The sequence below is a fragment of the Fukomys damarensis genome, unplaced genomic scaffold (assembly GCF_012274545.1).
Source record: "Fukomys damarensis isolate Sample0158 unplaced genomic scaffold, DMR_v1.0_HiC HiC_scaffold_1, whole genome shotgun sequence".
NCBI lineage: Eukaryota > Metazoa > Chordata > Mammalia > Rodentia > Bathyergidae > Fukomys > Fukomys damarensis.
The window spans coordinates 57,574,821-57,593,744 of record NW_022900913.1 but is presented as its reverse complement, the minus strand read 5'-3'; the positions used below and the strand labels follow the sequence as shown (position 1 = coordinate 57,593,744).

Sequence of the window (18,924 nt, the reverse complement as noted above, 5' to 3'; positions counted from 1 at the left end):
CACTGTAATATGATGTACCTGTTTTTCAGTGTTTTAAAAAAATTTTATTACTACATGTTTGCAGTACATGCATTTTCCAATCATCTTGGAGAGTAGGAACATGTATATAATACAGCTTTTTTTTCGTTTTTCAATCCCCTTTGTGGTCCCTCCCCCCTTCTCTAATTCCCCTGTCCCTTTTCATTTTTGTTGATATTATTAACCTTAGTTCATGTTTACAACATACAATGATTAGGTCTTTTAAAATCCTATGCATAGCTTATCTTTATTCTACTTATTTGCCCTTCCATTTAACTTAACCCTTCATCTTTGGTCTCTTAGACACCTCATTTGTAAGAGATCCATCCCATTGTCTCCTTCTATCTTTTATTACTCTCTCTGTTTTGTTTTTTGGTTTTTTGAGATAGGGTCTCACTATGTATTTGAGACTGACCTGGGACTCACTATGTATCACAGGTTGGTCTCGAACTCACAGTGATCCTCCTGCCTCATCCTCCTGAGTACTGGGATTACAGGTGTGCGCCACCACGCCCAGTTTTTATTACTCTCTTTATCTGTATTTTGCCTTACTCGAGAGATACCACATGGTATTTAAGCTTGTGTGTCTAGTTTATTTCACTCAATATTACATTTTTTAGGTGCTTCCATTTTCCTACAAATGTCTCAAATTTATCCTTCCTTATAGCTGACTAGTGTTCCATTATATATAAATACCACATTTTCCGTATCCAGTTATTTGTTGATGAGTATACATGCTGCTTCCAGGAATATTACAGAATTGTGTTGCTATTAAACATTGGTATGCAAGTATCACTATAGTGTGGTTTCTTAAGCTGTTTAGGGAAGATAAGCTGAAAAGAGGATAGCTGCATCATATGGAATTTTTAACTTTAGTTCTTTGAGAAATCTCTGTACTGATTTCTATAATGGTTCTACTAGTTTACCTTCCTATCAACAATATAGGAAGGTTTCTTTTTCACCACAGCCATGCCAGCATTTGTTATTGTTTGATGTCTTGATGATGGCCATACTTTCTGGAGTAAGATGGAATCTTAGTGTTGTTTTAATTTTGTGTTTTTCTAATGGCTAGAAATGTTGAACATCTTTTCATATATTTGTTGGCCATTTGTAATTAATCCTTTGTGATTGTTCATTTATCTTGTCTTTTTTTTTACTGGGTCCTTAATTTTAGGTGGTATAACTTTTTTTAGGTTTTGTTTGTTTGTTAGTGTGTGTGGTACTGGGGATCAAACTCAGGGGACCTTGTGCTTAGGAGGCAGGCACAGTGCCACCAAGCTAAATTCCCAGCCAATTTTTGAGTTCTTTATATATTTTAGATATTGGTCCTCTTTCTGAGGAGTAACTGGAAAAATGTTTTCCTATTCTGTAGGTTGTCTCTTCATTCTATTAATTGATTCTGTGGCTGTGCAGAAACATTTTAGTCTGATACAGTCCCATTTGTTCTTGCTGTTTCTTGTATGATGGAGGTTCTGTTGAGAAAATCCTTTCCCTGCATTCATGGCTTCAAGTGTTTTACCTGTTTTATCTTCCATTAGATTTAATGTTTCTGTTTTGGTGTTTAGATCTTTGATCCATTTTGCTTTTAATTTAGTACATGGTTTGGGGAGGGGATCCGTTTTCCATCTTCTGCAACCAGATTTTGTTTTCCAAGCACTATTTGTTAAATAGGCTCTTTCCTACAACACACATATACTTTTGGTCCCTTTGTCAAAGGTCAAATAGCTGAATGTTCTGAGGATGTTTCTTTGTTCTGTTTCATTGGACCACATATTTGTTTTTTTTGTAAAATTCTTTGGGTCTTGTAGGTAGAATATCTTGTCATCTGCAAATAATGATAATTTGAATTCTTTCTTTTATATATGTTTCCCTTTTATTTCTTTCTCATGTCTAATTATTCTGGCTGATGTTTCAAGTACAATGTTGAATAGAAGAGGTGAAGGTGGACATCCTTTTTCCTGATTTTAAGGTGAATCATTTCAGTTTTTCTCTATTTAATATGATGTGGCTGTTGGTTTGCTATAAATAACTTTTAACAAATTCAGGTATTGTTCTTCTGTACCTGTTTTCTTTAGGGTTTTTATCATACTGGGGTGTTGGATTTTGTCAGAAGCCTTTTCTGCGTCTATTGATATGACCATGTGGCTTTTGGCCTTGAACTCTTTATGTGATGTATTATTACATTTATTGACTTACATATGTTGAATCATCCTTGGATTTCTAGGATGAGACCAACTTGGTCATGATGATCTTTTTGATAATGTGCTGTATTCTGTTTGCTAATATGTTGGGATTTTTGCATATGTGTTCATTAAGGAAATTGGCCTATAGTTTTCTTTTTTAGTTGGATTGTTGTCTGGTTTTTGAATCAGTGTGATAATGGCTTCCATAAATGAATTTGTGAGCCCTCCATCCCTTTCAATTTCTTTGAAGAGCTTGAGGATTATTGTTGAATTTAACGTCTTTGAAGCTTTTGTAGAATTTGGCGTTGAATCCATTAGGTACTGGGTTTTTCTTAGTTGGCAGATTCTTTATTATTTTGTCAATTTCATTGTTTGTTACTGACTTGATAAGTGCATTTATGTCTTCCTGGGTTAGCTTTGATAATTTTTATGAGTCCAGGAATCTGTCCATTTTTTCAAAAATTGCTAATTTGTTGGAATATAATTTTTCAAAATAGTTACTAATTATCTTCTGGATTTCAACAGTATCTGTTGTGATTTCACCTTTTCTATCTCTAATTGCATTGATGTGAGTCTTTTTATCTTGATAAGTCTTGCTAATGGCTTGTCTATTTTATTCATTCTGTTGAATAATCTTTCAATTCATTGATTTTTTTTTTTTTTAGTCTCAATTTTACTAATTTCTGCTCTCATCTTTTTAATTTTCCTCCCTAATTTCAGTTTGGGCCTGGATTGTTGCTGTTCTTAAGTATCTTAAGATCCTTCAAAAGATAATTTATTTGAGTTTGTCCTGTTTTCTTAATGTGAGCATTGATTGAATGAATTTCCTCTTAGAACTCTTTTCGTAGTGTCCCAAGGTTTTGGTGAGTTGCACAATAATTGTCATTAATTTGCAGAAATTTTCTTTTATTTATTCTGTGACCCATGAGTTGTTAATTTTCCGGGAGCCTCTACATTTTCCCTGATTTTTTCTGTTACTGATTTTTAGTTTCTATATCATATCTTTAACATTTTCAAGAAGATACCCAGAAGGGGAGTAGTTGGATCAAATGGAATTTCTACTTTTGGTTTTCTGAAGAATATCCACACTGATTTCCATAGTGGTTATGCTAGTTTGCATTCCCACTAACAATGTAGAGGTCCTCTTTTTTCCCTATAGTTTTACCTGCGTTTGTGATTATTTGATTTCTTCATTCTGGCCATTCTTTCTGGGATAGGATGGAATCTCAGTGTTGTTTTAATTTGTATTTTTCTAGTGGCCAGCAATGTTCAACACTTTTTAATGTTTTTGTTTGTTTTTTAATTAAGCTTATTGGTACAATTTAGATACACGTATTGATCACATCTATCCTATGGAATTTATACCTGTACATGATATATCTTATTTTTTGCATTCCCCTCCCCTCCCATCAACCTTTCTTCCCCTCCTTATTTACAAAAGCTTTGTTTTTATTTTATCTTTCTTTTCTCATTTTTTCTTTTCCTTTTTTTGCTTTTCCCCTCCTCTTGAGTTCCACTTTCATTTTGAAAAATATTTTTCTTTTTCACAATATCTATTATACATTTTGGTCCTTATTTACAGTTTCTCACACCAGAGAGACAATGTGTGTCTGATTTATTTCACTTGAGTATGGTCTCAAGGTCCATCCGTTTATCTAGAAATGTCTCAAGCTTATCCTTCTTTATGACTAAGTAGTACTCTACAGTATTTTTAAAAATACACATCTTTATCCATGCATTGCTTGATGGGCATTTGGATTTCGGGAAGATACCTAGAAGAGGAATAGCTGGGTCAGTGGAACCTCTAGTCATAGTTTTTTGAGAAATCTCCAAACTGATTTCCACAGTGGTTTCACTAGTTCACACTCCTACCAATAATAGAGAAGGGTTTCTTTTCACCGCAGACCTCCTAGCATTTGTTATTGGTTGATTTCTTCATAATAGCCATTCTTTCTGGAGTGAGATGTAATCTCAGTGTTGTTTTAATTTGGATTATTCAAATGACTAATGATGTTAAACAATTTTTTCATATATTTATTTGCCCTTTGTACTTCACCTGAGAAATGTGTATTCATCTCGCATTCCCGTTTTTGTATTTTTTCTTTAAATTTGGGTGGGTTTTTTTTTTATTTCTTTATATATTCTAGATACCAGCCTTTTGTCTAAGGAATAGCTGCCAAATTTTTTTTTCTCATTCTCTTGGTTATATCTTCACTCTGTTAGTGATTTCTCTTACTGTGCAAAAGCTTTTTAATAAAATGAGATCCCAGTTGTTGATTCCTTGTAATATTTCCCAATCAGCGTTTTGTTCATAAAAATCTTTGCCTATATCTGTGCCTTCAGAAGTTTTTCCTGTTCTCTCTTCTAGCAGATTTAGTATGTCTCTTTTAATATTTAGATCTTTGATCCCTCTCAGTTTTAGTTTCATGCATGGTGAAAGACATGGTTTTAGTTTTAGTCTTTGGCATATGGAAAGCTAGTTTATCCAACACCATTTATTAAAGAAGCCATCTTTCTTCCAGTGATGGTTTTTGGCTCCTTTGTCAAAGATAAGGTGGCTGAGTGTGTTTGGAGTTGCTTCTGAATCTTGTGAGTTCCATTGATCCTAGGGTCTATGTTTCTGCAAGTACTGTGCTGTTTTTATCACAGTAGCTCTGTAGTATAATTTCAAGTCAGGGATTTTGATGCCCCCTGCCTTGCTTTTGTTGCCCAGAATTATTTTGCTATTTAGGGCTTCTTCTGGTTCCATATGAACTTTAGGAATGATTTCACTAGTTCTGTGAGGTATGCCATTTGGTATTTTTATCAGGATTGCATTAAATCTGTGTAACAATTTTGGGAGTATGGCCATTTTTATTATGTTGGTTCTTCCTATGCACAAGAAAGAGATGTCTTTCCATTTTTCTAATATCCTCTTCAATTTCCTTTCTCAGAGTACTGCAGTTTTCAATGTAAAGATTTTTGCTTCCTTTCTTAGATTGATTCCTAAGTATTTCATTTTTTTCGATGCTATTGTGAAAGGCATGGCTTCCCTAATTTGTCTCTCAGTAAGTTTGTTATTTATGTACAGGAGTGCTATTGATTTTTGAGTGTTGACTTTGTATCCAGCTATGTGACTGAATTTGGTTATTAAATCAAGAAGTCTTTCAGTGGTTTTGGAGATTCTCCTAGTAGAGTATGTCATCTGCAAATAATGACAGTTTAACTTTTTCTTTTACTATCTTTTCCCTTTTATTTCTTTCTCTTTTCTAATTGCTCTGGTTAATGTTTCCAGAATTATATTGACTAGGAATGGTTATAGTAGATGTCCTTATCTTGTTCCTGATTTTAAAGTGAAAGCTGACCATTTAAAGTGACCATTTAGTGTGATGTTGGTTGTTCGTTTGTTATCAATGGCTTTTATTAGATTGAGATAAAGACCATCTATTTCCATTTTTTTGTAGGGCTTTTATTACGAGTGAGTGTTGGACTTTGTCAGGTGCTTTTTATGTCTGTTGAGAAGATCATGTGATTTTTGTTCTTGGTTCTATTAATATGGTATATTGCATTTATTGATTCGCACATGTTGAACTATCCCTGCATCCCTGGAATGAATCTTACTTGGCTGTATGTAATCTTGATGATTTGCTGCACTCTGTTTGCCCGTATCTTACTGAGGATTTTTGCATCTATGTTCATTAGGAAGATTGGCCTCTAGTTCTCTTTTTATGTTTGGTCCTTTGCTGGTTTTGGTATCAGGGTAATACTTGCTTCCAGGAATGACTTTGGGAATATTTCTTCCTTTTCAATCTCATTAAAAATTCTGAGTAGTAGTGGTATTCAGTCTTGTCTAAATTTCTTGTAAAATTAAGTGGTGAATCCATGAGGACCTGGGCTTTTCTTAGTTGGTAGATTTTTAATTACATCTTCAGTGTCATTGACTCATACTGGTTATTTAGCATTTTCGTATCTATTTGATTCATTTGAATATTTCATATGTATCTAGGAATTTGTCTCTTTTTCTTGTGTGTTTTTCACTTATTTGAAAGGTTCTTGTAGTAAATATTGATAATCTTATGGATTCCTGCAGGATCCATTGTAATTTCACCTTTTTCATTTCTAATTGCATGGATTGAGCCTTTTTTATTGGCTGATACCATGTTGAGATTTTTGCATATGTGTTCATTAAGGAAATTGGCCTATAGTTTTCTTTTTTCATTGTTGATTTTTTTTTATCTAGTTGATCTGCATTTTGTGACAGTGGGGTATTGAAGTAGGATCCCAATTATAATTATGTTAGTGCTTATTTGATTTTTCATGTTCATTAATATTTGTTTTATATAGTTTATATAGTTGGGTGCCCTGGAATTTGGTGCATATACATTTTTTTATTATTATTATTTTTTTTTTATTGAGTTTATTGGTACATTTAGGGATACAGTACAGTTACATTCATTGTTGGGATCATGTACCTTTACATGGCAAGTCTTGATTCTCATTTGGTGCATATACATTTATGATTATTCTCTTCCTCTTGGATTGTTCCCTTTACAAGGATGTAGTGTCTCTCTTGATCATTCTTGGCTTAAAGTTCATTTTGTTTGCAAATAGAATAGCTACCTCTTCTTTCTTGCAGTCCTGTCACCTGAAGTATTGTTTTCCATCCTTTGACTTTCAGACTATGAATTTCTTTTTTAGTTAAATGTTTTTCTAATATACAGCAAATTGTTGGATCTTGTTTTTTTTTTTTTTAATTCATTAGGTGTGTTGGTACATTTTATGTCTACAATATGACACTCATCATTGAAAATTTGTACCTGTACATCATGTATCTTGGTTCTTATTTTTTCCCTATTCCCCTGTCCCCGCTTCAACCCCCCCGACCTCTCCCTATTTACAAATACTGTTTCAAGTTTTTCCTTTTCTCATATTTTTTTCCTTTTCCTTCTTTTCTTTCCCCTACCCCCTGAATCTTGTTTCTTTATCAGTTCTGCCAATCTCTTTCTTTTGATTGGCGAATTGAGACTTTTTACATTACAGTTATAACTGATATGTATTGTCATATTGTTTTCCTGTCTTTTTCCTCTGTTTAATTACTTTCCTTGCCTGGTGGCTTCTTTCTATTCTTGGTGTTCTTGGAATTGTCTTCATTATCTATTTCTAAAATATCCTTCAAAGCATTTTGAAGAGCTGGTTTCTTAGTCATGAATTTCTTCAGTTGTTCTTCATCATGGAAGATATATTTTGAAAGATATATTTCCAAGGTACATCAAACTTGGTAGGAAGTTGTTTCTTCCAGGACTTGAAATACTTCAATCCAAGCTCTTCTTAAATTGAGAGTTTGTGTTGAGAAGTTTGCTGTGATTCTGCTGTTCTTTATAGGTGATTTAGCTTTTTCTCTAATAGCTTTTAATATTGTTCTTAGGCTGAGTTTCTGGATTCTTGATTATTATATGCCTTGGTGTAGACTTATTTTGGTTGTGGCTAATTGGAGTTCTGTATGCATCACTTATTTGTATGTGAAATTATCTTTACATGTTTGTCACATTTTTTTTACCATTACTTCTGTTAGCAGGTTTTTTATGCCATGCATTGACCCTTGCTTTCTCATTGACCCAATCAATCTTATGTTCTTCTCTGTGTCATTGTACACTGTTAGATCAATTTTTCATGATTCCTTGCTATAATTAAGAAATCTTTCTTTTCGTGATTGCTAGCCACAATCCTGTCTTCTAGATCTGATATTCTGTCCTCACGGTTGATTCAAATAATTGCATATACTTTCAGTGGAATTTTTAATCTCTCCTAGATATCTGTCTGAGTCTGTTTCATGGATTTCATTCCTATGTTAAGCATTCATGGTTTCCTTCATTTTCCTAAGCTCCTAAATTTTTTTTATCTGTGTTTATTTTATATTCACTGAGCAAGTCCTTTGTTTTGATCATCATCACTTTTTTTACCCAAAAAATTATGTCTGATCTGATTTCCTTTAGAGCCTCATGCCTTACTATGTTTCTTTGTTTGCTTTTTACTTCTACTGTTATTTCAGAAAATTCAAGTGGATAACTTCTGATTTCCTCTATCTCCTTGTCTCCTGGACTTGTCATGGGTGGGCTGGTAGTCTAAAGTTGCACTTTGTTTCTGCATCTTTTCATTTTCTATTTTTTATTTTAATTGCTTGATACTTGTAAATTTCTTATGTTAGATTTATCACTAGTAGTGATGCTTCCCTAGGAAATGTCTATTCCTCAGAGTTCTTCTAGGTACAGCTGACTGTTGGTCTTTGTGTCTATCCCAAGATTCTACCTTCCCAATTTATTAGAGATGAGAAGTTGCTATCTCTTTCAGCACCTACTGGACTATAGCAATGGATATGACCCCAGACAATCACCATGTTGTCATACAAGGGAGAAAAACTCATTACAACAGGTATGACATCCAGGTTAAAGTAATGCAATTAGCAATAACAATAGCATCAAGCACAGCCTAGAAACTGACAAACTGTGGTATCTATTAATTTGGTAAGTTTAACCATGGGAGCAAGATCCTCAGTTATACAAAAAAATCCAGCATACACCAGGAACTTGTATGCATTGAGTTTCCCCTTATTAGGGTGATTTTACCCTGTTAGGAGGGGATCTAAGAGGAATAGTGGACAAAACAGAGATAAATAAAGAGGACTATAGTAGAAGCAAAGGTGAATGACAAAGGATGATCACCCAATCTTTGGGAAACAGGAGAAAGGGACAAGAGAGAAAGAATGAAGGTGAAAGCAAAAGAATATTGAAGGGATCTAGAAAGACTAGAGATAATGTTCACTTACATGAAAATATCAGAAAATCAAGAAAGAGTTGAGGAAATAGAAAAACAAGAAACAAAAACAAAACAAAATAAAAGTAAAAACCTAAACAACAACAAAAAAGATAGGTAAATAAAAATGAGAAAAAGGGAGGAAAGAGAGAAAAGAAAAAAAATGGAAGGAAGGAAGAAAGAATTCCTCTGGTGCCCACAGTTGTGTGGTAGTATTCAAGTCAGAGCCCAAGTCTATCTCTCCACATTTGCAGGATTAGTCCTGGGTATGGGGCTGTTCATGGCCTCCAAATGTGGGGACTGAGGCCAGTCTTCCACCAGCAGCTTTCTGATGTCCACCCACATCTCCTTACTTTCTTTGTCTCTCTGTGGTTCTCCCAGCTGCTGTGGCACCGCCCTAAGCCAGAGACAGCCCAAAATTGTTTTTCCTTGTCCTGTGTACAGTTGCCTATTCTCAGACCTTGCATAGTCTCCTCTATTCCACTTCACTGGCTCCTTCGACATTGCTTATTGCAAGGCAAAGGAGTGCAGTCTTCCCACTAGTTACCCTGTGGGTGGCCCAAGGTTGCTTGAATCCTGCTTCCAGGGTCTGCATCCTTCTCATGGGCGACTGGTCACAGGAGAGGAATAGTGTAATCTTTCACTTAGTATCTGCTTCCATTTAGTAACCTTGTTATCACTAGAGATTCCAGTTAATCACTGTGGTGCGTGGGGGGGTGGGGGCAACTAGAGGCCCCTCAGGGAGGAAGCAGCTTCCTAGTCAGTTGCCTAGTGACACTGTGTGTCACTTCCGAGTCACACTGTGTGTGCTGGTGGATTGAACTTAGGACCTTGTGCTTGTAAGGCAGGCAGTGGCACCACTGAGTTAAATCCCCAGACCTGACTGGCTCTTTTTTTTAGTTATTTTAGATATTGGTCCTCCGTGGAATCAGTGGCCATTTTTTTCCCATTCTATGGGTTATCTTTTCACTTTGTTGGTTTCTTTTGTTGTGTTGAAGTTTTTAGTTCAATATGATTCCATTTGTTGATTCTTGGCACTATTTGATGTGCAACCAAAATTATTTTCAGAAAGTACTTGCCTATGCCTGTAACATCAAGAATTGTACCTGTTTTATCTTACAGTGAGTGAAGTTTTTCTGCTTTTAACATTTAGTCCTTTGATCCATTTTGTTTTAGTTTACTACATAACAGATACGTGTCTAAATTTAATCTTTTGCATGTGGATAACCAGTTTTCCAAACACCATTTACTAAAGAAGCTATATTTCCTCTAGTGTGTTTTTGGCCCCTTTGCCAAAGATTAAATTCTTGAATGTGCTTCCATTTGTTTCTGTATCCTCTATTCTACTTTATTGATCCTCATCTGTTTTTGTGCCAGTATCATGCTGTTTTTATCCCAGTAGTTTCATAATATAACTTCAAATTCAAGATTGTGATGCTTCCTTCTTTGCTTCTGTTATTCAGGATTGCTTTTGCTATTCTAGTCTCTTTTGGTTCCATGTGAATTTCAGGATTGTTTTCTCTAGTTCTGCGAAGAATACTGTTAGTATTTTTATTGTGACTGTGTTATGTCTTTATATGAATTTTGAAAGTATGGAATCTTGACTATATTGGTTCTATCCAGGAATGTAGCATATCTTTCCATTTTGTGATGTCTTTGATTTTCTTTTTCAGAGTACTGTAGTTTTCATTACAGACATCTTTCACTTCCCTAGTTAGATTAATTCCTAAGTACAGTAGGTCCTTGATTTATGAGAATAATTTATTCCACTTAACATCCAAACCACCTATATATCAAAGCAGGGAGAGAGAGGAGTGAAAGAGAAAAGAATTCATTGTTATTATGTAACGTTGGGAATGATGTACTATTCAAACTGCAAGACATCACTCTTTTATCAAGTTAAAATTTCTCAGAAATGTTTGCTTATCTTGTGGAACATTCACAGACCAGGTTAATTGCAGTCAAACATTTGACTCTGTTTAATATTTCGTGGTGACATTTTAAGTGGTATTTTTTCTTAATTTCTTTCTCACTTGGTTCATTATTGGTTTACAGAAACACTATTGATTTTTTGTTACACTACATGCCTAAATTTGGTTATTAATTTTGAGTCTTTAGTGGGTCTTCTATGTAGAAGATCTTGTCATTTTCAGACAATGATAATTCAATGTCTTCCTCCTGAATACATATCCCTTTTACTTCTTTTTCTTGCCTAATTGCTTTTGCTGATGTTTTGAGTACTGTGTTGAACAGGAGTGGTGATAGTGGACATCCTTGTCTTGTTCCTGATTCCCTGCTACAGGGAAGTCTTTCAGTTTTTCCCCACTTAATATGATATTGGCCATAGGTTTTCCATGTTTATTTTTTAGTTTTTGGTGGTTGGTTTGTTTGTTTGTTTTGAGACAGGGATTCACCATGTAATTCAAACTAGCCTTGAACTTACTATGTAGACCAGGCTGGTCTTGCACTCATGGTGATCCTCTTGCTTCTGCCTCCTGAGTACTGGGATTATAGGCATGCACCACCACACACACCTGATTCGAATGGTTTTTATTGGTTTGACAGAAAGTCCTCCTATACCTGTTTTATTCAGTTTTTTTAATCATGAAAGAATGTTGAATTTTATTAAAGGCTTTTTCTTCATCTAATGACATGATCATTTGGTTTTTGTCTTTGCTTCTGTTTATGTATTACATTTATTGAACCTTTCTTGAATCCCTGGGATAAAGCCTACTTGGTCACGATGCATGATCTTTTTGATGATTGCTGCATCCTGTTTGCCTGTATTTTATTGAGGATTTTTGCATCTAAATTCATTAGAGATTGGTCTATACTTCTCTGTTTTTGTTGGATTCTTGGTTGGTTTTAGAATCAGGGTAATGGTAGTTTTTAGGAATAACATTGGGAGTACTCCTTTCCTTCCTGTTTTATTAAAGAACTTGAGGAGCATTTGTATTACATCTTCCCTGACGTTTTTGTAGAATTCAGCCATGAATCCCTCCAGAGTTGGGCTTTTCTTGGTTGGTAGGTTTTGTATTAGTGCCTTTTATTACTTTTTATATATAGTATAAAATAGGATCCTTTTTTATGCTTTTGAATTTGGATATTCAGGTGTTTCAGCATTATGTGTTGAAAAAGTACCTATGCACTTTTGTCAAAAACCAGCAGATTCCCTATTCAGTTTCATTGATCAATTTGTCTTTCTGTTAGTACTAAATTACCCTAACAAATAGTATAATAAATCTTGAAATCAGGTCGTATTTATCTTCTAATTGTTTTTCTTTTTCAAAACCTGTTTTGGCTAATTTAGATTCCTTGCAATTCTGTAAGAATTTTAGAGACTGTTGCTATTTTAATTGGTGTTTGATTAAGTCTATAAGTTTATTTAGAAAGAAATGACATTTTAGTAATATTAAATTGTTCAATCCATAAATGTGGTATGTCTTTCCATATTTAAGTCTTCTTGGGTTTTTTCTCAGCAGGGTGGGGCTCAGTATACAGTTCTCTTATAATTTTTGTTAAGTTTATCCAGAAGCACTTCATATATTTGATAACATGAGTGATGTAGTCTTTAAATTTTTAATTTCTGGAATTTTATTGCTAATGTATAGGATTTCATTTTTGTATGTTGAGATCTAATCTTGCAACCTTGCTAAACTTTCTACTTCTAGTACATTTTTGGAAATTCCACTGGATTTTTTATATAAATTATCATGTCCAATGAGTAGATATATTTTCACTTCTTTCATTATTTTGAATGTCTTTTCTTTTTGTTTTCTGACTGCACTGGCTAAAACTTCTAGTACAGTGTGGAAATAAAGTGATTAGAACAAACTTCTGTTTTGTCCCTAATGTAAGACTGCTTTTCTTAGGGAAAAAGAATTGTCTTTATCAAAAAGTATAATCTTAGCATATTTTCTATAGATTTCCTCTATCAGACTCAAGAAATTTCTTTCTACTCCTAGCTTGCTGCATATTTTTATCATGAAGGAGCAGTGCATTTTGTCAAATTCTTTTTATATCTATTGAGATAAACATGTAGAATTTTTTGTTGTTCTGTTGATAGAAGGATATATAGCATTAATTAATTTTTCAATGTTAAACCAACCTTGCATTCCTGGGATAAATCCAACTAGATCATGGTCTTTTTATATGTTGTTGAATTTGATTTGCTAGTATTTTGCATCCATATTTATTAAAGATGTTGGTCTATAGTTTGCTTGTGTTGTCTTTGCCTTGTTATTGTGTTATAGCAACACTAGCCTCATAGAAAGACTTCAAAATGTTTCTCCTGTTATTTGAAAGTGTTTTTGAAGAATTGGTATTAAGTCTTCTTTAAACAGAAATAAAACCATCTGTGCTGTGTAGATTTTTATTTTTTATTTTTGGTACCGGGGATCAAACTTGGGTCTTTGAGCTTGCAAAGCAGGCACTGGAACCACTGAGCTAAATTCCCGGCCCTGTGTAGATAATTTTTACATGGATACTTCAATCTGTTTACTCAAAGGTATTTTTGGAGTGTGTTTCTTCTTGATTCAGTTTTCTTATTTTGACTTTCTAAGAATTTTTCTTTTTCTTTTTTTTTTTATTTAATTTATTGGTACATTCTAGGTAGACAGTGCAGTTACATTCATTACTGGGATCTTGCACCTTTACATGCCAGGTCTTGGTTCTCATTTTTTCCCCTTGTCCCCATCCTCTCTCCACTCACTCCTCCCCTTCCCCCTTCAAACACTTTAATTCCATTTTTACATTTTCTCATATTTTTTTCCTTTTCCCTTATCCCCCTTTCCCTATCTTTCTCACTGTCCCTACACCTTTGGTCCTTTTCTTCCTATTTGCTAGGATCTTGAATACTATTTTAGCTTTTCACACTAGAGAAACTATTCAGTATTTGCATATGTGTGACTTATTTATTTCACTTAGGAGTTTATCCTCAAACTGTACCCATTTACCTATGAATGAATCTACTTTCTCATTCTTTATGGCTGAGTAGTATTCCATTTTATAGAAAAAACCACATCTTTATCCAATCTCCCACTGGGGCAGATGGGCTATTTCCAAGTTTTAGCTATTACAAACTGTGCCGCTATAAACATGGGTGTGCATATATCACTGTGGTATGATTCTTTTAATTCTTTTGGAAAGATACTCAACAGAGGGATGGCTGGGTCAAATGGGATGTCTTTTTCATCTAATTTATTGGCATGCAAGTATTCATAGCATTATTTTTTAGTCCTTTTATTTCTGTACAGTTGGTAGTAATGTCTCTATTTTCATTTCTGATTTTTGTAATTTGAATCTTACTAATTTTCTTAGTCTAAACGTCTGCCAATTTTGTTTAGAAATTTTTACTTTTACTTTTATTGATTTTTCTCAACTATGTTTCTGTTGTTTTATTTATTTTCACACCAATCTTTATTGTTTACTTTTACTTTTATTGATTTTTCTCAACTATGTTTCTGTTGTTTTATTTATTTTCACACCAATCTTTATTGTTTACTTTTACTTTTATTGATTTTTCTCAACTATGTTTCTGTTGTTTTATTTATTTTCACACCAATCTTTATTATTTATATCCTTCTGTTTGTTTTGTGTTTAGTTTGCTCTTTTAGGTTGTTTACCTGGGATCTTTTTGTTTTAATGTGGGGATTTATAAGCTTATCTTTCTAACCCCTCGTTTTTGCTGCATTCTCTAAGTTTCAGTGTCATCTTTTCATCCTCTCAAAGTATTTCTAATTTACATTTTGATTACTTATTTGATCTATTGGTTACTTAGAGATATGTTTTTTGATTTTCATGTGATGGTCTATATCCTTTCTTCTGTTACTTATTTCTAATTTCATTCCATTTTGATTGGAGAACAATTTTTATATAATTTTAGTTCTTATAAAAATGTTGGGGTTTATTTTATGGCCTAGCTACCAAATGTTCTATCCTGGAGAATGTTCGTATGCAGTTGAGAACATATATTCCCCCACCATTGAATGAAGTTTTCTGAGATGTCTCTTGCCTGTTTCGATTATAGTGTTCGAGTCTTTTTTCATTGATCTTCTGCCTATTTGACTTATACACCATATTCAAAGTAGAGTATCAGGCCAGGGATTTAGCTCAGTGGTTCCACTGCCTGCCTCAAAGTAGAGTGTTGACATTCTCCAACTCTTATGTTGAATTATTTATTTCTTCCTTCAGTTCAGTTAATTCTGTGTTTTGGTTCTCTTATATTTTAAGTGCACATGTGTTTATAACTACCTTATATTCTTGATTCAGTGACCTTATTAGCATTATATAATGTCCCTCTTTGTCTCTAGTAGCAATATTTGTTTAAAACTCTAATTTGTCTGATACTATATTAGAGTATTTACTCTAGTTTTCTTGCAGTTACTCTTTTTGTATCACACTCTCTTTCCCATCTGTTTACTTTTAGTTGACCTGTTTCTTTGGATGTAATGTCTGTCTCCTGTATGCACAATATCATGAGAACTTGCTTTTAAATCGAGACAATATTTCCCTTTTGATGAGATTGTTTAATTCATTCACATTTTATGTTAATATTATTGGATCTGGGATTGTTGATTTTTTTAATTGGACCGTACATATTGAAGTTTGTCTCATTGAATGCTGGTTATTTTTGTATTCTTACAAGTATTTTTTTTAACATTTGTCCTAGAATATTTTTAAATTACTTGGAAAGTAGTTTGATCCTTTTGAGTCTTGTTATTAAGATTTGTTACACAAAATTGGAACTGTCAAGGTCTATTTTCTACTGCTGAGGCAAGACTGTTATGTACCCTAAAAATACCCAATCTTGAGGTTTTTGTACTCTTGTTAAGGATATTACTTCCTGCTCTGTAAAAGTATCCAGGTATCATTACCTCTAATCCTTTCAAGTGTTTTTGTTTTGTTTTGTTTTGTTTGTCAATTTCCTCACACATATACACTGATTCCCTACTCTGCTTGACACTTGAAAAGGATCTTCTGAAGAACTACAGAGTTCTTTTTTATTTCTTTTTTAAGTGCTTCGTCCTGTAGACTCTAGCCTCCTTTGTCCTTACTTAGGCTTTTAGCTCTATCTCCTCACCTTTGTGAGTCCACAGGCTTTATCTGGATTCCATATACTGGAACCTGGAGATTCTCTCAGAGCAGTAACCAGAGTTAGGATTTACTGCATTAAATTCTTGCAACACAGGGATTACTGTACTTTGTTGCTTCATATTTGATGTCTTGTAAACCATTGTTTCATATATTTTGTCAGATTTTGGTTGTGTTAGGCTAAATTTGGTCTCTGTTATTTCATTATGGACAGAAACAGAAGTACACTTAGCAACTTTATCATAATTTTTGTTCTTGTTTTTCACTTTAGGAGACTACCCACAAGGCCAGTATTTTAATGAGTGGTAAAATTAAAGTAGAAAATGGTCAGATTTATCAAAACCCAGTCTGCTGGCTCAAAGATCTTCTGGGAGGTGACAGTTATGTGACCTGGAATTATGCTTGGAGTAAGGTGGGTCATTCTTAAATTTGTCTTTAATTTCATATTCAAATGGAAAGATACATATTTTTAATGATGAAATATTTTTCTAAAATAAATGCGAAAGATCTCTAAGCTAGTTTTGTGCTTATATCTCTGCTGTGATATGCTATGTGCTTTCACCCACGACTATACTTGGCAGCATTTCTGCAAGCATAGCTGTGCCTGTGACTGCATCTCCTCTTCTTTGGTCCTTATCTCATCTCAGAAACTTTATTGCCCCAATCTTCATTTTCCCTCTCAGTGAAGTTCAGGTCCTTGTGACTCTGGATGGAAAATTTGAGACCACTGATGCATTGATAATGTAGTTAATACATGTTACTATTATTCTAATCAGGCAAAAATCTTCCCTTAAATATAAAAGGAATGGGCAAGAAGCCTGAGGCTGACAAAAATTACCCTGAATTTTCATTTCTGCACATAGCAATATCCACAGATTACTAAAGAAAATACTTTTCTCAAAAAGAAATGTTTTCATTCAGACCCCTCATTTCTGGCTTCTGAGTTACAAGCCCTGTCAGTGGTGACTGACACCCTTGTGGTCCAGTGTTCCTCCAACTCTGTCTTACAGTGATTCTCTCAGAAACGTATGTATTATTAGTCCTCCATTTACTGCTTCAAATAATAGATACCAATAACCTCCACTAGCCATTGTAATAAGCCTCAAGGTACCAGTGTTAGGCACAGTTTGTTTTCTTTTTTTTGTCTAACCCAGCTTTGCCCACTCCCATCCTTAGCTCCTGCACTACCCCAAATTCTGCCCCAACTCTACATACCAGTGGTGGCAAACCTATGGGACATGTGCCATAGCCAGCACTTTGTTATTAAAAGCTCTTAAAGATTCACCCTCATTGGCCTAAACCTTTATGGTAGTTGCTAGTAGTGTTTCAATTCCTTCAGTTATAGCAAAATATTCTCAATTTTATCTCTTGCAGTTTTTCTACACCCTAAAATTTTCCCCATCTCTAGAATCACCAGGTGATCTGCTTTCAGTTCACCCTGCCCCCTTGCTCAGTCCTTTTCATGGATTCATAATTCATAATGAATGTTAAACATTAACATTTGCCTGTGAAAAACTCTTCTCACTATTAAGATTTTTAAAATTATGATAGATTATACTGTTTTGCTGATACTGAATCTTTGCTCACAGCAAGGTTTTGTTACTGATTGCTGAGGCTTTGGTTCTTTTGACCTTAGCATCCCCCATGATGCAGTGTGCCCAGTAATGATTCAATTCTTCCACTTTTTGGCCATTTCCTGGTTCTGCTTTTCCGGCTTTGAATAGCTGTTGTAACATCAGTAGCATACACACTGCCTCATTTACATACCACATTGCTTAGTGTTTTCTCATTAGCCAAGCCAATTACAGTCCTATGCAAATATAGACACTAAAATACAGGGAAATTCTTGGCTATAAGGTATTCCTACAGATTATTGAGCAGATTAGATTTCTTTTTAAGATTACCCCCCCAAAAAAAGAAAGCAGAGCTTTAAAACCTTCTATGAGAAACTCATGTACTTTTATTTGAATACCTCAGGCTGGAAAACAACCCCAGTAAGTTTCTTACAATTATTTAAAATTTCTTCTAAAGTCTTCTCTTTTAAAGTTTACCTCCAAAACTTCTGCTTCCTCTTGTCTCAAAGGACATTCACAGTCATTTCTTGATGAAAGGAGCTTTTGGCTGCACCAGCAAATGAACACATTTACTGATTAGTTCTGAGAATTATAGTGAGGGTGTAGAGTCAAGGATGATTAGTCGTCAGGCACGAAATGCCAGAAAACTAGGTCTTGCTCTACATCTGACAGAGCACTACATCAGACAAAGCAACACAATCACTAGATACAGATGTGACTCACTCCTATCCAAGTAGCTGGGTGGCTGTGCAGCTTCACCAAGGGGATCTTGGAGCTTACTCTCAGCGGGCATCCCTGACTTCTCCAACTGCCACTGCCTACCAGCTATAAGGCATCATCCAATATGGCAGTGTAATTACCAGATGGAAGGCCAAACTACTTCCTGTCTTCACGGTTTTAAAGTTTTATGATGTAGGCAACAATTTTCAATCATGGCTATACATTAGAATTACTTGGGAGGCTTTCAAAAACCACCCATGCCTAGTGGACCCCAGACTCAGGGCCAGTGGATAGTCTGGGCCAGGAACGAAGAGGCAGTAGTTAAATAGCTTACCAAGCAATTCTAATCTTCACCTTAGAATGAGAGTCATTGACTTAGATCTAGTCATTCAACATTTCTCAGTATCCTATATTATTATATATATTATCTCTGTAGTTGGTGAAGACTACTTTAATGAGTATGTAAGGTGTGTTGGGCATTGTCAGGGTGTAACATATGTAAAATACATTGTTTCTAATTGTTAGTTGTTTAGAGAAGCATTCAAGGG

At 34.5% G+C, this 18,924-nt stretch overlaps 1 protein-coding gene across 2 annotated transcripts in view; it reads left to right on the top strand.

The window, feature by feature from the left end:
- The window catches only part of Ankrd31 (ankyrin repeat domain 31), a 199,337-nt gene that overhangs the window by 162,402 nt on the left and 18,011 nt on the right, over positions 1 to 18,924 (top strand). For both annotated transcript variants that reach the window (XM_010635160.2, XM_019209194.2), the window contains one exon: positions 16,354 to 16,494. In XM_010635160.2, coding sequence (XP_010633462.1) covers positions 16,354 to 16,494 — 141 coding nt within the window. The remainder of the gene's footprint in view (positions 1 to 16,353; positions 16,495 to 18,924) is intronic.